Genomic DNA, 27,308 nt, shown 5'->3' with positions numbered 1-27,308 from the left:
CGGCCACCGGCACAAAGCCATGGGAGCCAGATGAGTCCTCCCCAATTTGACTTTGTTGCAATATGGAACTCTTGCATTATTATTGACATTTTATTTTATTATTTTAATACTGTAAGGTTGCTTTGACACAACTTATTGTAAAAAGCGTTGTATAATCTTGACTTGACTTGACTTGACTTGACTTGACTTGACTTGACTTGACTTGACTTGACTTCAAAAAGCCTTGGATTTTCCCAATATAACCACTAGCCTATATGGAGCTAGATAGATTTTTGTTGTTGATATGGACTACGTTGACAAGAGTGATGTTCACTGTGAAGCTTACATTGCAATGCACCTGAGAGAAAACTGATTTGACCATCTCATTTTCACCAGTAAGAAAAGAGTCGTAAAGCTTGTTATTTTGCAGAACGTCACAGTTATACATGATATGAGAATAAGGCCTGAAGTAAGGAAGAAAAATGTAATTATATTTTCATAATATTTTTCTTTTTTCTCAAACATTGTCTGTGGTGTAAAAACACCCCTGGCCAAATGCCCCCAGAGGGCATCACTTCCCACTTTGATAATTACTGTAGTTAATTCTGAACATCACATCTTTTCTTTTTCCCACAGATGTAATCTGTCTAGGTGGTTGATTATAAATATTTGGACTTCATATCTGAAAACTTGTTACTTTGTACTAGGCTAGTCGATCCAAACGATATAAAAACAGATGTCACATAGGGCTAAATACGTAGCATTTTAATAAAACTGTTAAGGTTACAGCGTCGAGGAATATGAACATGCATGAGTTATTTTATTTAATCTGTGTTATATTAATGTTTCGTTTTTTTTTACCTAAAAAGAGACAATGATGTTGATGTACCTGCATTCAAGCATTTCAGTGGGCTTAAATACATCACCCCTTTACAGCAGATTTAGTTCGCAAACAACTGACAGTTACAATAATTAATCCTAAAATTCAACATAACTTACTTTTCGCAGCATCACTCGCGCACGCGCTCACAAGATCTCCCGGTTCTTATTTGTGAATCCAGTTGACTGGAGACTCACTCTAAACGGCTCATTTGAATCAGCGAGTTGTCAACTCGAGAACAGCTGCAATTGGATCAGTCCAATTCGTGAATGAATCGTTAGTTGCGTTTTGCGAACCGATTGAAAAGAATCAGTTTGTTCATTAATCAGACACCGCTTCTGCGTCTCGGAACACGTGATATATTATAAGGAGTAACGACATGTTTTATGAATGTAGTGAAGTAAAAAGTACGATCTTATGCTTTGGAATGTAGTGAAGTAAAAGTAAAAGTCACTCAAAATAAAACTACTCCAGTAACGTACAGATACTTGAAAAATGTACTTAAGTACAGTAACGAAGTACAACTATTTCGTTACTGTCCACCGCTGTCAATACCCATTGCTCCTGATTATATACTGAAGTCTTATGAAGTGAATGATCAGTCTGTGCAAGAAACTGAACATTATTTACAACATTTTTTTTTTTTTCGGTTTGCAAACGAATCATTCTTTTAATCTCAAAAGAACCGGTTCAAAAGAATGATTTTGTTCAGACAGTTCAGACAGCTCAAATCAACACAGATCTACAAATTTCTCAATCAAAACGTTTTTTTTAGATGTGCCTGACACTCACCGCAACTCCAAATGAGCCAAAAAACCGGAGTATATGATACTGTGATGCTGGTTTTTGCCAACTCATTCAGTGCTCTAGTTTGTTCACCAGTCACTCAACTGAGGAAACCGTTCCAACTCGAACCGATGACAGATCAGCTGATCAGCTGGAATAGCTCAACCAAAAATTGTACTTCACTATAGAACAGTAAAGAATATTTTTAACTGAAACCGTGTCCTCTGTGATTTATAAACTGCAAGTTAGCGGCTACTGGCACTTTGAGAGTCAAAAAAGCATATCAGGCAAGACTCTTTAAGCTCTTTTTTTAGTGAACTGGATGAACCAGTTTACTAAAAAGAACCGGTTCAAAAGAATGATTCTGAATTGTCTGAAACAGTTCACAGCTCAAACCAACACAGATCTATAAATTTCTCAATCAAAACTGTCTTTTAGATGTGCTTGAAAGTCACTGCAACTCCAAATGAGCCAAAATACTGGCGTATATGATTTTGTAATGCTGGTTTTTGCCAACGCATTCAGTGCTCCAGTTCTTTTACCAGTTACTTAACAGAGGAAACTGTTCCGACTTGGACTTATGATCGATGAGCTGATAGGCTGGAATTTTTCTCCCAAAAAATGAATATATTTTTAGCTGAAACTGTGTCCTTTGTGATTCATAAAATGCAAGTTAGCAGCTACTGGCACTTTGAGAGTCAAAAAAGTATATTAGGCAAGACAAAATCAATACTCGTAGCTCCTGATGATATTTTGAGGTCTTATGAAGTGAAATGATCAGTCTGTGCAAGAAACTGAACATTATTTACAACATTACTACCTGTAATCTATAGCCTCAGGCAAACGGTCCAGAGTGATATCCGGTTTGCAAACAAATCATTATTTTAAACCTATTTTTTTAATGAACTGGATGAACCAGTTCACTAAAAAGAACCGGTTCAAAAGAATGATTCTGAATTGTCCGAAACAGTTCACAGCTCAAACCAACTCACATCTATACATTTCTAAATCAAAACTGTCTTTTAGATGTGCTTGACAGTCACTGCAACTCCAAATGAGCCAAAATACCGTATATGATTTTGTGTTTCTGGGTTTTCCCAACTCATTCAGTGCTCTAGTTCTTTTACCAGTCACTAAACTGAGGAAACTGTTCCAACGCTGACCTATGATCGATGAGCTGATCAGCTGGAATTTTTCCCCCCAAAAATGAAAATTGTTCTCACTGAAGAACAGCAAAAAATATTTTTAGCTGGAACTGTTTACTCTGTGATTCATAAAATGCAAGTTAGCGGCTACTGGCACTTTGAAAGTCAAAATAGTATATCAGGCAACACAAATTCAATACACGTAGCTCCTGATGATATATTGAGGTCTTATGAAGTGAAATGATCAGTCTGTGCAAGAAACTGAACATACAACATTACTACCTGTAATCTATAGCCTCAGGCAAACGGTCCATAGTGCTGTCCAGTTTGCAAACGAATCATTCTCTTAAACCCTTTTTTTATTGTGAATTGTATGAACCAGTTCACTTGCAAGAACCAGTTCAAAAGAATGATTCTGAATCATCTGATACCGTTCACAGCTTAAACCAACACAGATCTACAAATTACTCAATCAAAACTCTCTTTTAGATGTACCTGACAGTCACTCCAACTCCAAATGAGCCAAAATACTGCATATCGTCCTGTTATGCTTAGTTTTTATTCTCATTGTTTATGTAAAAACATGAGCTGATGAAGACTATTCACTCTATATACTGTAGACATGTAAAAAAAAACACCCACGTTTCACACTGTAATTGGGTGCTTTCATAATATTATTGTGTATCTGTTCATTGCATTATTTTGTAAACAAACTAGTGCACTGAACCAGTTTATTAAAAGAACTGTCTAAAAAGAACCAGTTCAAGAAAAAAATCTGACTTTCTTGTCTATGGATCATAGGAAGTACCGTTGTAAATAATGTTCAGTTTTTTGCACAGACTGATTAATTTCATAAGACCTTAATATATCATCAATAGCATAGGTATTAATCCCTTGATAATCTTTTTTTTTTTTTTTTTTTTGACTCTCAAAGCAACGGTAGCCGCTGACTTGCCAAGGACCACAGTTTCAGTTATAAATTTCAGTCATTTACATCTTGGATGGCCTAAGGGTGAGTATATTATCAGCACAGGTAAATATTTGGGTGAACTATCCCTTTAAATTAGAGATGATTCCTTCTCATAATTTGCCATAATTTATTTATTTTTTTTTTTTTTCACAATTTCAAGTAAAATGTGGAAATTATTCTGCAGTGTGACAGTCCTCGTCATTAACTTTGAAATACAGAAGCAAAAATAACACTATTGGTAGAAATGCTATTTAAATACACTAGCACTTGTATAATTGCCATCTGTTTACAAACAACCAGTCCTGAATGTGCATATTGCTCCAAAAAAAGGCGATATAATTTTCTCACCAATTATTGAGTCCAATTATTATGTCCATTTCTAAATCTCTGGGGGATTCTTCAAAATACTGCTAATCAGGATCTTAAGGAAAGTTCAACTAGATTTTTTTTTCTCCTAAAATATGAGTCCTGCAGAGTGATGCCTCCATATAGGAAGAGAGATTGTCAGAAGTAATATAACAATAAAAAAAAATGTAGTTATTTGTATGGACACAACATTTGGATTCGACAAGAACTATTGATAGTGTGGTGCATTGTAGTATTCTGCTTATATTACAGTATTATCTATAGACTGATACTCACATTGCACTGAAACATGTGCAAAAAATATTTTGTTTTTGGTTTGCCTGCTGTTTAGTGTTTAAAGAGCTTTTAAATGACAGAAACAGCGCTTGTTAAGGCTTGTCACGTTTTCGCAAGAATAATGTGAGGAGTCGAGGACACAAAAAAAATGTCACACATTGAAAACATGAGCAATTATTTGCAAACTAACAAACCCTTTTCCCTAATTTATTGGTTTATTTTTGTGATTCTATGTGTAGGCACAGTTTATAAGCCATGCATGTTTTAAAATACAATTTAAAGTTTAAATTATTTTAATTTATCTCCTGTCTGGGCCTGATTTTCATTTATGTATTTATTTATGTTACTTAAATTTACTTTTGCTTATGGGTTCAGACTTGTTTCCTTGCAATAAATAAAACGTCATACACAGTTATACTTAATATAACATTTTATATCATAATTCTTGCATATTCATCTTTTAAATCAATTGCAATTAATTATGTAGGTTATTATACAATGCAACATCTGAAGTACAAAAACCGAAAATATTGATGTTGGAAAACAAGCATGGAAATTTGACTTTTTTCTCCTCTAAAGAAAGCACTCATCAAGTCTGAAATGGCTCGGTGGATGTTTTAATATTCTGACAATGTTTTTTTTTTTTCACCTATTTTCATGATCTCGCCTACAGCCCAGCAAAGCCCCAGGCTGGCTCGCCCATCCTAACATACTGATGTTTCATTTTTACAGGCATCACCATAATCAAAACACTGCTAGTATATCTCCAGACATCTTCAGAGCACCCTTGAGGCTTGAAACTTGTTAGAAACACATTTCTAAAATGTAAATAAGTGCCTGACTCATCAGCTGTCTGGCCATGTGAAGAATGGCTGAAACTGCAGGTTTGTTCATTTTTGGACAGGTGAATAAATGTGAATTGACACAGCTGAGCAGAGTAAAGTTTTATTAATGGTGATGTCACTTTTCATAAACTATACAGTAAAAATGATTGACATCTGCAGTTACAGAGCAGAAAAGAAGGCCAGTTCTTAACTGTGCAAGCATTTGGCCTGTCTGTATTTGTAGTTTATCCTCCTATTGTACTCCCCAATGTCTTTGGTCCAGAGGTGATGTCCTGAGGTATATTTTCTAAAAACGTATTATTTTTTGTTGTATCATCTTTAATCATTTTAAAGCTGAGGCCCCTTAGTGGGCCCTGGCCCACAGGCTGAGAACCATGGTCTAGGAAAAACAGTTGAGACCATATTTGTAATTTTCAACAGTGAGTTGAATGATATTTTCCACACTGTTGTTGTCTATCTTACGGAACCTTGAGGTCATGTAAACCGCTTTCAGAATGCTGTATTGCTGGTTCATTAACAAGTAAATCAAACCACAGACTGTACAAATGTTTTCTGGAATTGAACCAAAGTGCACTGACATCTTATAATAAGTAACTCATTCCTGCAGGTGTTTATGAATCACTATTGTTTTCTTGTTACAACATTAATATTATTTCCTACTAGCCTGTTGAGTATGAATTGATAACATTGAGCAGTTGAGCAGAAACAGAAACATTGAATTCCATATTATTAATTATTATTTGTCTTGGTCTTGGAAACCTAGATATATCAGGAAGCCTTGTTTTAAAAAAAAATGCTTAAATAAAAAAATTACCCTCAGGCTATCCAAGGTGTATGAGTTTGTTTCTTCATCAGAACTGACTTCATCAGAGTCCAAAGAAGTCAATTAATGCTTTAAGAAATAAAAGGCTCTGTGTTTATAAGAAACAAATTCATTTTTAAGACATTTTAACTTTAAACCTTTGCTTCTAGCCAAAATACAAGTCCATAATCCATAATAACACCTTCAGTGGAAAAAGTCCTCTTTTGTCCATATTTAGAACTGATTTGGACTGTCTTCACATATAAAAAGTGCTTGATCTGAGCATATCTCTCTCCTGATTCATATCAGATTACTTTTTCACTGGAAAAAAGTAAAACTATGGATAGAGGACTTGAATTTAAGATAGTAGCAATGATTTGTAATGTATATGTCTTAGTAATGCATTTGTTTACTACAACCACACAGCTTTTTGTGTCTCAAGACTAGTGTTAATTTCGTCACCTATTTTTAATTTAGTCTTAGTCTTAGTCTTGTGCCAAATGTCCTTGTTAGTTTTAGTCATATTTAGTCATTCACATATCTTTTTTTGTTAGTCAAGTTTTAGTCGACTAAAAGTCTCGTCATTTTAGTCTAGTTTTAGTCAAAAGAAAACTCAAGGTATCTTAGTCAAGTTTTAGTCGACTAAAAGTCTTTTAATTTTAGTCTAGTTTTAGTCAAAAAAGAACTCAATATATTTTAGTCTAGGTTTAGTCAAAAAATTGTAGTCTTTTTTTAAAATAACACATTATTAGTGAGATTATTACTGATACACATTTCAGTAAAAAAAGTGTTTCACATATCTCAAACATTGGTTAAATGTCATAATTACCTGACAAAATACACTTGTTGAATGATTTTTGTTGAATGCAAATGTTAAACGTGTCTGGTTTTCAATTTCTGATTTAGGAGACATTCACAAATGATTAACCCTTTCAGTGGTGAGTTTAAAATATTCTAGCGGACCCCTGAGAGTGAGTTTTTTTTTAAGCGACTGTTATTTTAGAACGTTCGTCCTTATTGTTTCCATGGCGACGCATCAAGCTTGTCACGTGACACAACACAGACACAATAACACTGTATGACAGATAGATCGCTTTTATTTCGTTTTTCCTTTTTTATCCAGAATACTCACACACTTGCTTACCATGCCATGAACTATCTAATATTCCGATTCACAAATATGTGTGAATTAGTGTGTTTCGTTGTTTAAAACCCTATATAAATGATCTGGATCGTAATCTGTAACGTGAGATGGGTGCGGCCATGTTTGTTCGCGCTGCTGTTCAGAGAGTCCTGTCAGCCGTATTTACAGCACATATACATTCATCCGTTTCTCCCGAAATACATGCAAGTAGGTGGCTGGTGAACTAGAAGAGGAATAGAGTGAACTTTTTAGTTACTTAGCCTATGTGTATGTGATATGAATAAAACACATCGGCAAATTATATTTGAATAGATTGTTATTTGCTGCTTCCATAGACCTATGTGTGTATTTTACAAACTCTAAATGTCTCCTTTTACTAGTACTTATGTGTATTTAAATGTCTGAAACCTAAAATAAGCGTTATGTGGTTAAAAACACTGCATAGTTGTGATTATATGACAAGCGCAGAGCTCGTCCGTCTCTGGCTCACCGCCAGCCAGTTTGAATATTTTAAAGCCGTAACAGCTGATGAAAAAGCAGAGACGATTGTAGACGAAAATGAAGAGAGATTTTATCTTAGTTTTTATTTTATGCAAAACATTTTCGTCTCGTCTTTTTCCGTCAACAATAAGGCATGTTAATTTAGTCTTAGTCAGCGTTTTTGGACAGTGGTGCAGTCTTGTCATCGTCTCGTCTTAGTCATGAAAAAAAAGGTCGTTGACGAACATATTTCGTCTCGTCTCGTCTGACGAAATTAACACTACTCAAGACAATAATTGATTGAGTGGAGTGGTGTGGATTACTTATGAATTTTTGTGTGTTTTTATCATCTCTCATTCTGATGGCACCCATTCACTGCAGAGGATCCATTGGTGAGCAAGTGATGTAAAATGCTAAATTTCTCCAAATCTGTTTGGATGAACAAACATAAATCTATATCTTGGATGGCCTGAGGGTGAGTAAATTATCAGCGAATTTTCATTTTTGGTTAACTATACCTTGTAATAAATATACACTGCCGCTCAAAAGTTTCGGTTTCACAGACAGGGTTTAGACTAAGCCAGGACTAGGCCATAATTCAATTAGGACATTTAAGTAATTTTTATAAACATGCTTAGAAAAAAAACATTACTGGTGTGCATCTTGAGACAAAACAAAGGCACTGATGTATTTTAAGTTCAATCAGTGCAATTTTATTTCAGTTGAAACAGCTCAGACTTACATTTTAGTCTGGGACTAGGCTTAAGCCCTGTCTGTGAAACCGGGGGATAATGTTTTTTAAGGAAGACTCCTATGCTCATCAAGGCTGCATTTTTTTATGAGCGGCAAAATTTTGAGCGGCAGTGTACATTTGATAATAAATTTCACTAAATTATTTTATTGAACAGAAATATATTCCTATCTTTATTCCTTAGCCATTAAATCATGAACAACTGAAAAAAAAAAACATGGGGCCTTCAGACATTTTTGTGGAAAATGGAGTCTACAAAAGGTTGAGAATGATTAAATGAAATGCAAACAAGACTTTTGCTTTAGAATCCTGCTTTTGATGAACTAGTGGTTCAATCCAAGTCTTGTCAGTGAACCTATTAGAACAAACCCACAACCCACCAGGTTTTCAAAGACGGTCCTCACCGCAGAACACAAGATCCAGGGGCCAATATATTTTCTATCCTCTAATAACATTCTTGTTTTCTGTGTTTTGTGCATGTATGACACAAATTGCATGCGATAACGCACAGGTGTGGTAGACTCCTTCATGAAGTCATGAAGTTATGCAGACTGTGTTACGATGAATGGGCTCAGGTGGCTACTCAATGAAATGAAGGTGTGAGCACAGGCTGTCTGTGACAGAGTAAATCATGTTTAAGAGTGCTGGCACCACAATCTGGGGAAACAGATCACTCTGAAATCCAAGCAAAGCAAAATTTAGCCACAGACAGGTGCAGGTGCAGCAAAATGTAGCTCTCCAAAAAAGCTTACAAGATAGTTCACCCAAAAAAAATGAGCATTATGTCATCATTTACTCACCCTCATTTTGTTCACAACCCACATGACCCACAGGAAGAAAAAAAGAGGTTTAATAAAGTCACACTGTTCTTTACTAATAACTCCTTTTGGGTTCCAAAAAAGTCATATGTGTTTCATTCAACCTGATCTTTAAGAAAATATCACTGTTATAAAGTAGAAAAAGTCATATGTATTTAATTCAAGCTGATCTTTGAGAAAATATCACTGTTAGGAAGTAGAAAACAGAACCATAAAGCTCCATTGTTAGTGGACGGAATGAAGATCATACGAAAATGTACAAATTACATAATACAAAATTTATAACTAACCACTAATTTGCAGAAAAAAAGCTACAAACTTCCACAAGAAAGTGTTGGTTATAACTGACATGAGGGTGGAATCATGAAGTATAATTTCTCAAAAACGTTATGCTTTAAAGGATAAGTTTATTTACTGTTAGTTAGGATTTCTAACAGTTCATGAACATTTGAAGTACACAAATAACCCTTACAGACACAGTGGTTGCTGTGAAAAAAACACTGTTTTCCTGAAATCTGAAGTGTCATTGAAAGTAACGTGTTTCAGAATGAGAATTTATATTGAAAGTATTGCTACAACTGTAAAATTTGGCTGTTTACCATGCAGCTTTGGTCCTCAGAAGCTAAGAGGGGTTTATTAGGGAGTAAAAAGGATGGATTTTCTGTTACTGGACAAACAGTAGCTAAACCAGCTCTTTCCCAGTAGGTGGGTTTGTTACTGACGTTTCAGAACATTCTCCACTATCTTTCTTTCTTCTGTCGAATGCCTCTTTATATCTCATTCTTTCCCACTGTCTCCCACAGTGCAGCGTTCTCCCAAACTGCTGAGAATGCCTATTGAAATCTCTGAAAGTCTCAAGGTAGCCGAAAATCTCCTGCTGGAAAGACGATTCATCTCTCAGCCAACAGCAGGTGTACTGTGTTAATTTTCTATCCTACAGGATTTCACTTCCAGTAAATCAAATATCACTGAAATCACTAAATAGACACCAAAACCTCTTATCGTTTTTAAAGCGATGTTTTTCCCGGTAATCCCATTGTTTGTAATAAGAACCATTTGCTGTCTATACAATGACACAAAAGGCATGAAACATCATCTCAAAACATCCAGATCATTTCGCAGGCTAAAATGTGTCCATGTTTGTAATTCTATATGGTTTTGTCTGAGGGGAGCTGTATTATATATTGATTATGTATTTGATTTAACACATTTAGTCAGCTGTTCCTGTAGCTGAAAGTAGAAGTGATGATGGGGTATAATTTTCATTTTGAGCTCAGCAACATTAATTAGCTCACAGTGGTTAATTTTCTGAAGAAGTCCGGCTTTGCTGAAGTGTTGTGTTTTCTGTTTGATTAGATGACTGAAGTATAAACCTCATCAATGTCGACTTTCATCAGATATATTTCTGGTGGTCACTGTTTAATTTTGTTACATGCTTAAATCCCCACAAGCACAGAACAAACCAGATCCGACAGTAATTCTAAATGTGGGTGAGTTTAAATGAAAAATTATATTTTGTAGATTCAGGAGCAGTTAAAAAAATGCAAAAAATATATCAACAATATCACACTCTGCTGTAATTCGGTCGTAGGTAATCACAGCGTGCTGATATACAGCCATATCTCATGTCTACAAGTGTGATATTGCATATATACAACTGTTCGATGGCATGAGTGTAACAAAATAACAACGGAGTGTCTTCAAAAGCCCTCTTTTGTGTCTTTTGTTCTCCACCATAAGAAAGAGACTGGGCAAAAATGGCCTGCATGGCAGAGTTCCAAGACGAAAACCGCTGCTGAGCAAAAAGAACATGAAGGCTCATCTCAGTTTTGCCAGAACACATCTTGATGATCCCCAAGACTTTTGGGAAAATACTCTGTGAACTACTGTGTGTGTCCCATTACATCTGGCATAAAAATAACACAGCATTTCAGAAAAAGAACATCATACCAACAGTAAAATATGGTGGTAGTGTGATGGTCTGGGGCTGTTTTGCTGCTTCTGGACCTGGAAGACTTGCTGTGATAAATGGAACCATGAATTCTGCTGTCTACCAAAAAATCCTAAAGGACAATGTCCGGCCATCTGTTCGTGACCTCAAGCTGATGCAAACTTGGGTTCTGCAGCAGGACAATGATCCAAAACACACCAGCAAATCCACCTCTGAATGGCTGAAGAAAAACAAAATGAAGATTTTGGAGTGGCCTAGTCAAAGTCCTGAGCTGAATCCTATTGCGATGCTGTGGCATGACCTTAAAAAGGCGGTTCATGCTCGAAAACCCTCCAATGTGTCTGAATTACAACAATTCTGCCAAGATAAGTGGGTCAAAATTCCTGCACAGTGCTGTAACAGGCTTATTGCAAGTTATTGCAAACACTTGATTGCAGTTATTGTTGCTAAGGGTTGCCCAACCAGTTAAGTTTAGTTAAAACACTTTTTCACACAGGGCCATGTGGGTTTGGATCTTGTTTTCCCTTAATAACAAAAACTTAATTCAAAAACTGCATGTTGTCTTTACTTGTGTTATCTTTGATTAATATTTTAATTTGTTTGATGATCTGAAACATTAAAGTGTGACAAACATGCAAAAAAATAAAAAATCAGGAAGGGGGCCAACACTTTTTCACACCACTGTAGTAATGAAGGAACGTTGAGTTTCTTTATTGAAAGCTTATTGTATTACTGTATTAAAAGCTTACTGTATTATGTGTAGTAGAGTATTATGAAAGAGAGATAGACTGAGCAAGTGTGATTACCTGCATCTGATACAGCATTCATTCTTCAGATCGGTCTCTTATTCACAATAACATCAGTTTTGCATATCTGCTGAGGAAAGCGTTAATAACGTTAATATGCTTCCATCTGTTAAGGGTGATTGTGCTGCTCAGTGCATTTGTTTTCTGTGTCAAGCTGTTGTTGAAACTAAAAATAACTTCTGTTTATAGTGTTAACTTTTCAGTATAAATGTCTTTAAGGCTGACTCATAAAAACAGTGTAACTAAAATCACCATCACGTTGTGTCAATAACGTTTACACACTGCCTCCGAAACTTTCGTCCATCATAAAAAAATTCAGATCAGGTTCGATTTTCTGCATTTTCACGTTCCTAGCAAGCATTTTCACAGGAAAGGATGACGAATTCGAAAAAAAAAAAAAGAAAAAAAAAGCATTGGACAAAAATTTTGGACTCATTGTGCAATGACCAATAATCTTATGAAAATATACGATTTGTGGGGAAAACCTGATCATGAAGGTTGCATTATTTTCGTAGAATTCAATGGACCGAAGTCAATTTTTCCGCTTATACTATGGTTACTACACCTCAAGACATCGAACAGATGATATATTTCGAGACATTCATCCGGTTTTTGTCCTTAAAACGCTATTGTAAGTAGAAGTAATTGATATGGACATGTGATGCGGTCAAGAGATGCCTGGAACTACATTCGCCGTGCGTTTCCCTTAAAATAATGCACACCATTAGAACGTTCGTCAGCCAATCAAATTCAAGCATTCAACGACCCCATAGTATAAATTACAGTAATGCACTAATTGTAATGTTATATCAGGTTTTTACAACAAGGACTAACGTCGCTTTTGGTTAAATGTTGATACATTTAAGTTTAGACTATATATGAAACACTTGAATATTTGGTTTAATTTGGCACCTTGAAATACTGACAACATTTAAAGAAGAGGACAAAAACTATGGCTGTATCCGAAATCGCCCCCTATACCCTCAAATAGTGCACTATTTGAGGGGACAGCCATTTTAAGTGGTGTTCGAAACCATAGTGGACGTTCCCGAGTGCACTCATTCAATCCCACAATGCACCGCAAAAACGAGTGTACAACCAGTGTACGCTCAACAGCTAGAGATAACCCATAATGCACTGTGAGAGTCGCGCGCCGACAGAATTCCCGCGTCTCGCCAGACGATGGCGCCCGCAGCTGAATCATCCATCAGTTAATTTTACAACACGCTCGTCCACTGTGTAATACAGCGTACAACACGGGTTCAAATTCGTTGTAAATTGATTAATAAATTGTTTAACCAGGGTTTATACGTAAATTCCTTGACATAGTTCGAGATAAATCCTTTAATCTTACTACTGGAACTGTCCGTTTTAAATGATTGTTAAACAGTAAGCAAAACTATGCAAAAGCGGCAGTCGTTCTGGTGCACTTAGTGTCCGAATTCACTCACTTGTTTTCATTCACTCCTTCAAGTGAACTGTACGAGTGGACTAATGTAGGGAATAGTGAATAGGGTATAGGGGGGCGATTTCGGATACAGCCTATGACTGTGTAAAAATTGTTAAATAAGTTGTTGGCCAAGTAGGGAGTGACAACAGCTTGTGTTATTACAACACCGCACCCAACAGGGTCATTTTCACGCAATTCTTTGCGATGTGGCTTCTCTTTATGCCTGTCAGCAGATGGAATCCTTAAATTTGGTTGTCATAAAAGTTTAGGATTTAATACCGCACAGCAGTGAGCTCTCAAAGTTTGAGCAGCTGTGTTTATTGAAGAGGGTGATTAATTTTGGAGGTAAATCTGGGATTTGTAATCACTTCCCTTTTGTGTGATTCTGAAGCTAAAAAACAACACATCACGTTAATCACACACCCTAATTAAAAAACAGCAGGCTTCTCGCTCTATCTCTCTTTCTCCTGCACTAACTCTATCGTTCTTTCTCTCTTTATGCTGTCTCTTTCTTTCTCAAGTGTGATGGATTTGTAGCAAGCACCCAGTCGTGAGCTGCTCTAATTTAGAGTCTATCAATACATCTTATCAGTGGGGGCTCTTTCCCCCTTGTTTCTCCATCGTATTCCTCCTTCTCTTCGTCCATCTTCCACTCTTGGCACAAACGCAGACTTAACATCTTCAGGAACATGGCTCTCTTTGACTCGATAATGAAACTTCAATGTGAGCTTTCCATCCAAGTCCAGTGGCGAGACCAGAAATCTACAAGTGAGAAGATGTAGATGGCAGAGCTCTCGCTGCCTTCGCTCAAATTTCATCTCTCTTTAGACTGTATGATTTGCACGTTTTGCACAGCAGAACTCTGGATCCCTGCATGCAGTGCGGCATTAATAAATCACGTGAATTACTGGGTTATTTGCAGTGGTGTTGTGCTTGTTGCCTCTTTGAGTTATGTGGTGTTGACTTATGGTGCGTTCACACCGCACACTTTGTCTGCGTCAGGCAACGCACCTAACGCATCTAGTTTGACGCATGTACGTTGAAGCTGGCAACGCTTGCTTTTTGGTGCGTTCACACCGCACACGTCAGGCAACGCTCCCAACGCATCTAGTTTTCTGCACACTTCCCCTGAATAAACCATGGCAAACTATTGGGACTGGACATTTTGGAATCCTCTCATGAACATGTTTCGCTAGCTAACGAAATGGGAAATAATTACGTTGAGAAAAGATTTGACAACCCGATCTCTTCAGCGATCTTCATCCAAGCAAGTTCCTTTACATTCCTGTCTTTATACAACAACGAGAACGGATCATACAATTCTCTGCGATTGCAGACGGCTAGAATAAGTTTGTAGCCGTCTTCAATCGCAGAGAATTGTATGTTGTTGTTTTTTCTGCTCCCGCTTCATTCAAAATACGTGTGGTGACGTCGCTACAGTGAGACGCTCTGATTGGTTGACGCACTGCGTCAAGTGCGTTAAGTCCGTCAAAAGTTCAACTAGCTGAACTTCTGCGTTGCTTGCGTTGGCTGCGTTGACGCTTGAAACGCAGGTAACGCTTGAAAAGTTGACGGATCCAACGGACACAACGCAACGCAGAGCCTCTGACGGACCTAACCATTGACTTTACATGTAATCTTGCCGCAACTGACGCATGACGGTTTGGGCGGTGTGAGCGCAGCATTAGGCCTATTTCACAGATACTGCATCGGCGACACAAATTTGCAGCCCATGTTAACAGGTTACAGGTTACAGCCCGAGTAAGCAGCTAGAAGTGGAACTGACAATACAGTTTTGACGCTGAGTTCCTTGCTCAGTTTGAAGATTTTTAAAAAAGAAATTCTCTTAAAACAAACTTTTCAAACTTTTTTCCATAAGCTTCATCATGTAGAACCTGCTAAATGTGAATAATTGAAACAATTCTTAAGAGGGGTAAAAAAAATGCATGTTATTTATGTATTTAGTTAGTTCTGCTGTAAGTTTCAAATAACAGATGTTTACATATAGTACAAAATAAAAATAAAACAATAGCTGTATTTACCAGAATAATAAAAAAACAAAGTAAACAAAGGCGATTTTACTTTTTTAATTACAAAAATGTTGTACAAAATGTTGTGCATCATAAATAAATAAAATTAAATAATATTTTTACATACACTCTTAAAAATAAATGTGCTTCACAATGTCATAAAAGAAACGTTTTGTCTAAATGGTTCCATAAAGAACCTTTAACATCTGAAGAACCTTTCTGTTTCATAAAAGGGTTTTTTTTTTTTTTTTGACAAAAATAGGTTCTTCAGATTATAAAAAGTTAAGAAAGAGATGAAAGAACCTTTGACTGAATGGTTCTTTGTGGAACCAAAAATGGTTCTTCTATTGCATCACTGTGAAGAACCTTTTAAAGCACCTTTATTTTTAAGAGTGTAGAAGAACCTTTTTTTTTCTAAGTGGTTCCATAAAGAACCTTTAACATCTGAAGAACCTTTATTTTTCACAAAAGGTTCTTTGTGACAAAAATATGTTCTTCAAATTATAAAAAGTTAAGAAAGAGATGAAAGAACCTTTGACTGAATGGTTCTTTGTGGAACCAAAAATGGTTCTTCTATGGCATCAATGTGAAGAACCTTTTAAGCACCTTTATTTTTCAGAGTGTAGAAGAACCTTTTTGTCTAAGTGGTTCCATAAAGAACCTTTAACATCTGAAGAACCTTTATTTTTCACAAAAGGTTCTTTGTGACAAAAATATGTTCTTCAAATTATAAAAAGTAAAGAAAGAGATGAAAGAATCTTTGACTGAATGGTTCTTTGTGGAACCAAAAATGGTTCTTCTATGGCATCAATGTGAAGAACCTTTTAAAGCACCTTTATTTTTCAGAGTGTAGAAGAACCTTTTTGTCTAAGTGGTTCCATAAAGAACCTTTAACATCTGAAGAACCTTTCTGTTTTACAAAAGGTTCTTTGTGGCAAATAAGATTCTTCAGATGATAAAAAATAAGCAAGAAATGGTTCTTTAAAAACCTTTGACTGAATGGTTCTTTGTGGAACCAAAAATGGTACTTCTATGGCATTGCTTGAAGAACCTTTTGAAGAACCTTTATTTTTAAGAGTGTATGTTTACAAATGCGCTTTTTCAATACCTCCATCAAAGTACATCTTGGAAATCATGCACAAAATATTCTGTTCAAAGTGATGTTTACTGCACAATTTTAGTTTGATTTATTCGCACATCACATCTCTTATTTATAGTTTTTTTCTTCTAGTTCTTCACACAAATCCACTAATTAAACCTTTATTATGGGTAAAAATGTTTGATGTGGTAGAAATAGTCATAATAATTTTATAAATGATATAAAAAAAAAGTTTTTTGTTTATTTCACTCTTTGTTTTGGTCTTTGGTCATAGTTTAAAAAAATACCCAATTCATACTTTTAAAATGAATTTTTAAATTAATTTCCAAGAATTAATTTAAGCCTGAAATAATACAATTATTTAAAATGATGAGGGCATGATAAAAGGTTTCTAATGTGACCTTTATATAATAAAAAAAGAAAATGTTGAAATCAACCCGTAGGACATAAAAGTCCCCTAAGAAACACCCATCTCTGTGATGCACGATGAACACTATCAGCGTGAAACTCACACCGCACACAGCATGTGTGAAACTGGCCTTAAAGTGCATCTCTGTCTGTAATGCCATCATTGTGGTTTGTGTGTTGTATGGCAAGGACCCTGCACGCCAGATCCAATATTGTATATTGTATGATTTATATTGCTTCCTCAGCTTGTTAAATTACTGAGCTAGGCAAATGTTTTAAGAAACAGAATATGCCACTATAAATCCAACACATGGCTCATCTGTTATTGTTCACCATAAAAAGTTAATTTGACGTAAAAATGGTTATATCCATATGTTTTTTGTACTTCTAGTTTCCACATTTGCATAGTGCGTAGACTGGTAACATTTAACGCTTTTGATTTTATTTCCAACATTTGCATATTTAACAAGTCGAAACAACACTCAAATTGTTTGCTACTGCCATGGTGTGATTCTCTTTGTGAAAACCGTGAGCCCTAGCACACATTCAATATATTTTTGTAAGTCTGCAACATTCAGAATGAAAATTCAACTGCATCCATGTAATTACATGGTAATTACATTGTAATAACTGTATAATACCACCATTATAAACGAATAATAGATTCAGGGAAGACTAAAACAAAGTTATATATAATACTGATGTGTTTTTACAATGAAGTTCTTCAAATAAACTCGCAGGGCTCTACAGTGTGACTATTTCACTCGCATTTGCGACTGAAAACTACTACATGCGATTATGAAAAAATAATTAGGAGTAGCATGTGCGACTGACTTGATCAGCATGTTTGTGTTTGTGCTGAGGGGAGCTTCAAAGGTTTCTGTGTTTTTGCAACGTTGAGCAATGTATCACAGACGTATCTCACGAATCCTTTCATAAACAAAGTGTAGAGAGAGTGTAAATAAGAGATTGATTGTGCAGTATAGAGAGCTTTGTTGAGCTTTGTGAGATCGCAAACTCAGATGAGTGACAGCTTTTAATATTTTTTAAGGGAGTTTGTAAAGATATTGATTTAATACAACAGTTAAATAAATAAGAAGTTATTATTATGTGACTTACATTGTCTGACTATAACACTATTGCCTGATTTTGCTTCATGTCGTCGTCAAAAGCAGTTTGAAACAAGTCACAACTGAGCCGCTGCGCATTTCCATTCAAACACAGCAGTGTTTCGTTTATGATGAACGTGCGTTTTTAAACGATTCTAGTGAAATAATTCAATTTCTCATTCATAAAGACAGTCACTTGCTTTATTCCTGAATGAACCAGCCATTCGAACGAATCAAATGAATGATATGATTCAGTAAATAAATCAGTGTCTTGCCGCCACCTGCTGGCAGATTTAGTTTCATTAAGTAGAGTATCTTTTCAGGTATTTAAATCAGTTAATATTTCTGTATTCAAAAATGTATATTTAAAACATTAATCTCAACATGAATTTATGAATTTGATTACACTCATGCCACTTCTAAGCCTCATTAACCATATGAAAAGGTAAAAACAAAGGTAAAAACTACATTTCCCTGTAAATTACTTTGAGGAGTCAAATATCACCTCGTAATGGGAAAGCTGATTTTTTATCAGATTTTTTGATTATTGTTTAGAATGTGCTCCTGAAATTTTGACTGTGCTCCTAACAAGAAAAGTAAGCGTAGAGCCCTGAAAAGTCAGTGAGAGAGGGGTATGCATGTGTCTTAGTACGCAGTAAAATCAAAAATCTGTTAAATTGTTCAGAGTAAGTGTTTTATGAAGCAGAATGTGCCACTAATGGTCGAACTCATGGCTCACCTGTTATTGTTCACCATAAAAGTGTGACAATACCAGACATTACAGACCAGTTACCTGCACATCACATTGCTACGATATAAATAAGATGGCCTGTTTAACCACATAGACAACAAAATCGTGACTCGCAAACCTGGCACAATCTACTTCAATTCAAAATAACCATATCACCAGCTGTTTATGACTATAAGCATAACCAGTTGTTTTGAAATAAATGTACACATCTGACACTATACATTTTATACAGCAAAATATGATGCAGTATCTATGAGGGTGGGTCGGACTAGAAGCAGTAAGTGATGCTATCAGACTCTGTATGTAATCATCTCTGGGCACAGAAGCGTAGTGTGTGTGTGTGTGTGTGTGTGTGTGTGTGTGTGTGTGTCTTTGGTATTTTCTGTGACTCTAAGCTCCTGCTTAATTCAATTGAGGGCCAATTATTGACTGTTCTGCCTCTCTGAAATCCTCTCAATTCATTTGAAGTATAAGTGTCTGCTAGTCAAGACCTTCTAACCTTCTTTTCCTCAGTCTGATGATCTACCAATTACTTAAAAGTTGAATCTTGCCAACTCTTTAATACACTGTATTATACATTAATGCAGCAGACTTAAATACTGTACATCAAATGGCCAAAAGTATGAGGACGCCTGAATGACACCGTATTTGCTTTCTTGAGCATTTAATATCAAAACTAGGGAGAAAATCTGAACTGTTGTAATCTATACATATGCTTTGATTTCATCTGTCCTATTCGTGGTACTTACTGGTTTAATTATAACTCTTGTTCTGAATCATTTATTTAAATCATAAATAACTAATGAGAAAATGAAAGTTAATTTGATGTATAAATAGTACGTTTTTTTATTCCCAAAATGTGTAGACTGTCCTTAAAATGCTCTTTGACGCTGGTTTATTTGCACCATTTGCAACTTTAACAATTTGAAATGACACTGTCTTTTCACTTCTGTCATACTGTGATTCTCCTCATGGCAACCAGTATAAAAATGGCTACTTCCATTTGCTTCTTTTTTTGTGTGTGTGCTTTAATGCTCTAATTTGTAACTATTTGAAGCAACACTCTGGGGTTTTGCTTCTGCTACAGTGTGGTCCTTCACACAAACATTATATCTTTGTAAGTCTGCTTTTCTTGTAACATCCAGAAACTGGAAACACACCTGCACCTATTTAATTACATTGTAATTACATAGTAATACCTGTGTAATGCCATTACAAAAGTGCAACAGAATCAGGCATAAAACAAAGACAAATACAATACTGGTGTTCTATAGTTCCAGATTGTTCTTTAACAATCTTCATAAGCATAAGTGAGAGACCCAGGGTATGTATGTTTCTTAGTACATAGTTAAAATAAATAAAACACTGATAAACAATATTTATCTGACTCATAGAAGTTGCTTTCTATTATTGCTATTAGTTTCACTTGCAGTCAGTGTATACAGCTCACATCTTAGCAAAAGAAATGAACTATCTACATTGCACACACATCCTTACAATACACAGTAATCACTTTCTTATCATTGTACCTTAGAGAATTAAACTCTATAAAATAAATCTCGCCAAAACGGTGCGTTTACACAAAACTGTTCACATTAATGTCACAAACAGATGAAGATTGGCTTTGTTTCGGGCTAAGAGATCTCTAGAGCCCTTTTCCACAGCACTTTTTTTTTTTTCCTGAGCTAGACAAATGCAACACCACTTCCATTTATAGCGGTATTCCCATGATAACTACATGAACACTAAAGTCTAGAGTACAAAACAAGCAACAGTCTAAATCACTCTGACATTAAATACTGCTATTGCACTTTGGATCCTCAATGGTGTTTACTCAGGTTAAAATGTCCAAACACAAAACTAAACCCACAACTGAAGATTCGTATGAAATGAGCAAAAACAATCAGCATCTTATTAGCTCCAATGATGTCTTAAATTCTGCACATATAAATTAAAGAGATGGTTTGCCCAAAATTGAAAGTTCTGATATCACAGAAGAAGATATTTCGATGACTCCTTTGTCACCCATTGAAAGAAGAAGAAATAAGATCATAAGGTTTGGAATGTCATGAAGATAGAATTTTCTTGTTTGGGTGAACCATTCCTTTAAAGACTAGCTACACTCCTTTCACCAGCGTGAACAAGAAAGGAAACCGTAGGACTTACTTTGTGTATTCTTCATTGTCTCTGTCGCACCTTGCATCCTTATGTTTCTCCCAGTCTTTCCCATGTTTGCAGGTAGTCAATAAAATGATATCATCCCCATTATGTATATGATATAAAGCATTTCTGGTTTCAGAACCAATGCCAGTTAGATACCTCTTTCCTTTAAAGACCAGCAAGTATTTCCGTAAGGGAGGGACATTGTTAAGATTCAGATAACCTTTGCTCCCTCCTTTCTGAGGATGGTCTTTTGAAAACAAAGGGATAGACACATCAAAGCGTGGTCTAAAGTTGTCCATGTCGGTGCTGGCCTTGGCTAACATGGCTTGGCCAATATCGAAGCCTAGTTCCTCCGTATAATCAGGCCACGTTCCAGAGTACAAGTTAAAAATCAGATGGTTCCTCCCTTCGTACCACAGAGGGAGGCTTTGAATTCGGGCTCGGACGTTATGTACATACTGAGCGGACAGCTGGTCCCTGTCTAGAGTGTCTATACTCAGTACAAACAGACAGGCCTCATTAGGGTCTGTCGTGTAGAACCGCGATTCCTCGATGGCTGCCAGAATCTTCTGGTAGCTTTCCGAGGGCGCTTCGCCTTTCTGAGGCGGATACACGTAGATTTTAAAGCCCCGTTCACAGCGCTGGAAATCGAAACAAGTCTCCATGCGACATCGCCGGCTCTTGTAGATGTTCTTCTGGATTTCTCGTCTCTCGCGAGGAGACGTGTGTTGATGAAGAAGCAGGGGTCCATCCTCTTCCTGCTCGGCCTCACCAAGGTACGTCTGCAGGGGAGGATCCACCCATTCCGGCCAACGAGGCGACCGAGATGGGACACCGGCGATCTGTGAGACTCTGTAAAGCTCAGCATGGTTCTGGTTGTGGAACTCGCCGATTTGTAGGCCACACAGGTAGGCTAGTAGCAGGCTACAGGCCCCCACAGATACCAGCAGGTATCGCTTCTTCGCCTGCATGTGGACAGCGAGAAGCAGGGCAGGAAAAGAAGGAAGCACGGAGGGTCGACTGTAAACCCACGGGACCAGCTCTCATACCAATACGAGCATTCTGATACTGCACGGACCACTGAAAGCGCAGAGATACAGATAGGGGTTGTGTTAGCTTTATACACCAGAATGAAAATGACAGTATTTAGATCTGAATACAGTCCTTATTACTAATAATTTGCAGTGAGAAAATCTGTGATTCAACATCTAATTTGAACCTTTAAAAATATAAAATAAAATGAATTAATTTTTTTAATGTCAAATGTAGGGTACCAGGTAACAGACTTTTAGATCTCACTGTAGGCTACTTGTTTAAAAATTACTGTCTTTCAAGAACTAGGCTGATTATCATTATGATAACCAGTGTGGAAAAAAGAAATCAGTGTGACTTCCAGGGATGTCTACTTCTTCCAAGTAAATCTTGTCAGAGATTTGTCTCACGCCATGTATTTGTGATGAGTAATAATACAGATACTTAAGAAAAGTGTTCTGTTGCTATATTAACCACCTCAAGTGATAGTTTTGGCAACTTTGTCTATGTTTGTGGTTACTAAAACTTGAAATCGCAAATAAAATGTATATGTACTTAAATATACTTTCAAGTATACAGATACTCTTCTAAATGTTATTACTGTGGGCTAAGACAGTTTTAGCTTAATCTAAAACGTTCTAAAAACTGACTATACAAAAAATACATACTTTTTAAAAACTAAATAGGCAATAAAAAAGAGAACGTCTGTTTAGCTATTGAGAATAATCCAGTACCAAATGTAAGATTCTTACTCACTGTTCACCTCACTTAAAAACTCCACAAACTAAGGCATGATTTAAACACATAAATCTACAGACAATAAACTGATTTATATATAACATTGTACTTGCAAATAATGTAACATAGAAACATAGATGCTTTACCTCAGTCACCTGTTGATGTGTAGAAGACCTTCAATATTCTCGACTTTATATTATAAATCAAAGCACTATCAAGTGAGCGCATTATTAGGAGTTGTGGAGAAATATTTATCGACCATTTCTGTATTCATAAAGCAAATATGTTGATGATTCTGTGCGACAGTCTTCATAATAATGTGATTACAAAGGAAACTGACAGAAAAACACACGCTGTCTGAATCCATTACCCTGATAAAGGAACGTAATGTTCATTGTCTGTTTCTGTCTTTACATGCTTGATCTAAATATCTTCATATTTCCATATGTCTTGGCGACCAATGCGCAACTTCAGAAAATCCACTGAGCCGTCTTTAAATTACATTCCGTCCACAAGTCTCGATACACCCCAACCTCAGCCTACTGATATGCGCAAAGTATCTCCACAATCAACACAGAGATCCTTCTATAAACGTGAGGATTATCAACCCCTGTCTCTCTGGATAAACGTGCAGGTTTTAGAGCAAAATCCATCCCAGAGTTCCTGAGACATCCTGAGCGCGTTTACAACTCTCCAAAACCAACACGAAACTTCTCATCACGCCACTCGTGGTCTCACAGCATCCTGGAGACTCTGATAGCATCTCATAATCCACATGGACCACAGGTTTCAATCGTAGTAAAGTCCTTCCAGCGGTTTGATTTAATTTGAAGTTAGCTGTCAGTCACAGCTTGATCCGGAGTCAATCCGGTGGGACCACGTGCGTAGACTCCAAAACAGACCCCAATTTCCCCAAGCTCGCATATGACATTCCAATGTTGATTCCTATTTTTTCGGTACTCCTACAAATTCACAATGCACTGTGAGTGATCTCCAACGGAAGGCACTTGGCATGAAAGTTAACGCTGTTGTCAGCTGAATGTCACTTCACTCCAGCGCATCTTCACCGGGACGAGCCCGCGACAACACGCACACCTTCTGTCGCATGCCTGTCTCTATAAGCAATCCCAGCAAGTCTTCTTCTTCACAATCAGCAGGCGTGAAGCATGATTCTGAGCTTCTGAAGAGAGTTGGGGAATCCGCTCAGCATCTTGAACCTCCCACCTCCATTGAGTCTGTCCTCTCTGTTATTAGTAGAGGAAGCGCTGAGAGAAGGAACGGTCAGCGGAAAGCGTCGATCATTCAGAAGAACTGAGTACCGACAGATGCGTATAGACGAGGAAAGCCTGACACGGTGACGCGCGCCGAAAGCAACCGCGAGCCACAGGCTGCAAACATCTTCACTAAAAAAACTATACGATCCACCTCTATTGATACACACTGTACCGCGACACTAATTCCACGAAATGGGTGGATTTTCTATTATGAAAATTCCATTTTTGGAGTATGCCTAAGTGTCAATAAATGGTAAGATATTTAAAAGTGTAACGGGGCTGACGGGTTTGCACTTTAAGTAGCTATTACTTGTTCATTACACACGTTTATTTAAAAGTGAACATAATGCTGATATTCAAGTTTTCATTAAGTAGCCTAATTGTTTACAACGTAAAATTATGGAAACTATGCTGACCATTTACAAATTATTCCTAGGCTAAATGTAATAATAAAATCTTGAAAGCAATAAGATGCTCTTGTCCTCTACAGTTTCACATCCTTATATGAAGATGTTATTATGAAAGAGCTTTAATTTAATAAAGGAGAGTTAAAGGGTTGATGCATAACCTCTTTTTAAATAAAGTAGGCATTGCGTTATATATCCGGTCCATCAATCTCATTCATTACGCACTATTAGATGATGGGCAGTGCTGTTCGCCATTTAGTCACAATTTAATCAGCTAATTGCAGTAATTCTAAGATATTGCTGAGTCAACGATTATATCCCATCTTGGTCATAATCAATAATAGGCCTAATTTTCATACAAAGTAAAATAAGACTTTTTCAGCAGTTATATTAAGTAACTTACACAAACAGTTGGAAGAGTGTGTGTGAGAGAATGTAATGTGAAATGCAATTGACTAGACAAGAATGACTCGACCAGTGTTAGCATCTTCGTTCATTCAGAGACCATTCAGCTTTCTCTGAGGTCGGTGTATTCTGAAATAAATGCTGCCATCTAGTGGTGGATGTTGGTAAGATAAAGGCCTGCGTGGTGACTTCCGAGCAAAAACATAATACAGAAACGTATACTCTGTTAAAAAGATGAACAAAGTCTGCATCCTTTATTGAGTGTTTTATTTATTAATTATTTATTTTTACAAGACTACAGGGTTTGGTATGTATTGGTTTGCTACCACATGGGCCCTTTAAAAGTTCAAACATTGTACTTAGAGGAATGTAACGCAATGAACAAACAATATTGTTAACCCTCGCTCCCCTGATGGGATTTATAGAGCAGCAGCGGGGTTGTACTGAACCCTGTATTGAATATTTCAAGGAGGTTTTGACCTGTCTGGATCACAAGTATTGTCCTTAGGCTGTTGTAGCATTGCCTAAAGCACAATGTGGTTGATGTAAGACAGCTCTGTCATTCCTCTAAACATGAGCGCGAAATAAAACAACAAACAGCCTCAAGCACACTTACAGATAAACTGCCTCAGATGACATATCTGTTTAACCATAGATTATTCTGATCAATGACTTCACCAATGTGGCAATGCCACTTAAGCAAATTGGTTTATTAAAATAAAATTCCGTTTGTAACATTAGTTAATGCATTAGGTATTATCCAACGGTTAAGAAAACCTTTTACTGCATTTACCAGTCGGTTAATATTACAGTACATTTCAGGGTCGAATAAATTATAGTATTATGAACAAACCAATAAATAGAAATAACGTATCTTATCAGACAGAATCAGAGCTGTTATGTCATAGAAAATCTAGTCTAAACTAAATAGCCGTATATTTCGGGAGTTCAGTCACCCATCTTTCATGCCAGCTTTCTAAAAATCAGCAGTTACCTCAGCTGTCAGCACCTTCTGACATTGATATTTATGTGATTTCTCTTATGTTTACTGAAGACATCAACTCTAGAAAGCTAGGTTGTATATTACGGATCCTTCCTTTTAGTTATTGACACTGGCAGCTGGCGTATCATCCTGCTCTTAATTTTTTCAGATAAAATCACAACATAAAATGTTTGTTTTATTATTTTTTTTTAAAGAAAATTCACCAATGTCTTTAAAGACAGACATCAACCATAAGTTCTCACATGATTTTGGACAATTGTGACAAACAAGTATTTCTGATATCTGTCATTGTTATTTTTTGGCATTGATGGTTCCATGAAGAATCTTGAACATCCATTGAACCTTTCAAATGCAGAAAAGGTTCTTTATAATGGAAAAAAGGTTATTTAGATTACACGTCACACACACACACACACACACACACACACACACACACACACACATGTTGGGTTTACATGTTTTATGGGGACATTCCATAGGCGTAATGGTTTTTATACTGTACAAACCGTACTTTCTATCGCCCTACACCTACCCTACACCTAAACCTAGCCCTCACAGGAGATTGTGCACACTTTTACTTCATCAAAAAAAACTCATTGTGCATGATTTATAAGCCTGTTTCCTCATGGGGACCTGAGAAATGTCCCCACAAGGTCAAAATCTACTGGTATTCCTATTGTAGGGACATTTGGTCCCCACAACGTGATGAATACCAGGTACACACACACCCCCACACACACAATGCTTTGAAAGAATATACTTAAATACATATGTTATTGATTACAAATGTATTATAGTTTAAAATTACATTAAATGGGGTTGAACTTTTTTTTACCCACTTAAGTGGGACTTTAATATATCTATATACAGTCAAACCAAAATTTATTCAGACACCTTCAACATTTTTCACATTATCACAGTTTATTCGCTATAGTTCAGAAAATGGTGATAATATATGACAGGAACTTAGAGTTAAACTGTGTCAGAAGAAATTCATCTTGATAATCACAAATTAATTAGTCAAACCAAAATGTAATCAGACACCTTTAAAATTTCTCACATTATCACAGTTTATTTGGTATAATTTAGCAATTGGTAATAAAATATGATAAGAGCTCAGAGTTAAACTGCGTCAGAACAAATGTATCTTGATAGAAAGGTATGAAACGAAACATTGTCAAGTCAAAGTGTCAAATCAAATTCTTGGTCCCAAATTTGTATACATTTTACTAGTAGTCCACTGTATGAAGAATCTTTGAGTATAATATGTCACAGTTTACTTTATTTTGCTATCCTCCCAATGAACTATAGTGTCCTGCACTCATTAAAAAATAATAATAATAATAATAATAATAATAATTATAATATATATATATATATATATATATATATATATATATATATATATATATATATATATATATATATATATATATATAT

The 27,308-nt window shown here is 36.2% G+C and overlaps 1 protein-coding gene across 1 annotated transcript in view; it reads right to left on the bottom strand.

Annotated features, from left to right (window-relative positions):
* The window catches only part of LOC141283190 (exostosin-1), a 370,248-nt gene extending 348,173 nt beyond the window's left edge, over positions 1-22,075 (bottom strand). The window contains 1 exon segment of the mRNA XM_073816472.1: positions 21,013-22,075. Coding sequence (XP_073672573.1) covers positions 21,013-21,980 — 968 coding nt within the window. The 5' untranslated portion in view covers positions 21,981-22,075.
* Between the last annotated feature and the right edge of the window lie 5,233 nt (positions 22,076-27,308).

This window comes from Garra rufa, chromosome 13, assembly GCF_049309525.1.
Source record: "Garra rufa chromosome 13, GarRuf1.0, whole genome shotgun sequence".
Lineage (NCBI taxonomy): Eukaryota > Metazoa > Chordata > Actinopteri > Cypriniformes > Cyprinidae > Garra > Garra rufa.
Note: the sequence above shows the minus strand (reverse complement) of the source record. Positions and strands in the feature narration are given on the sequence as shown.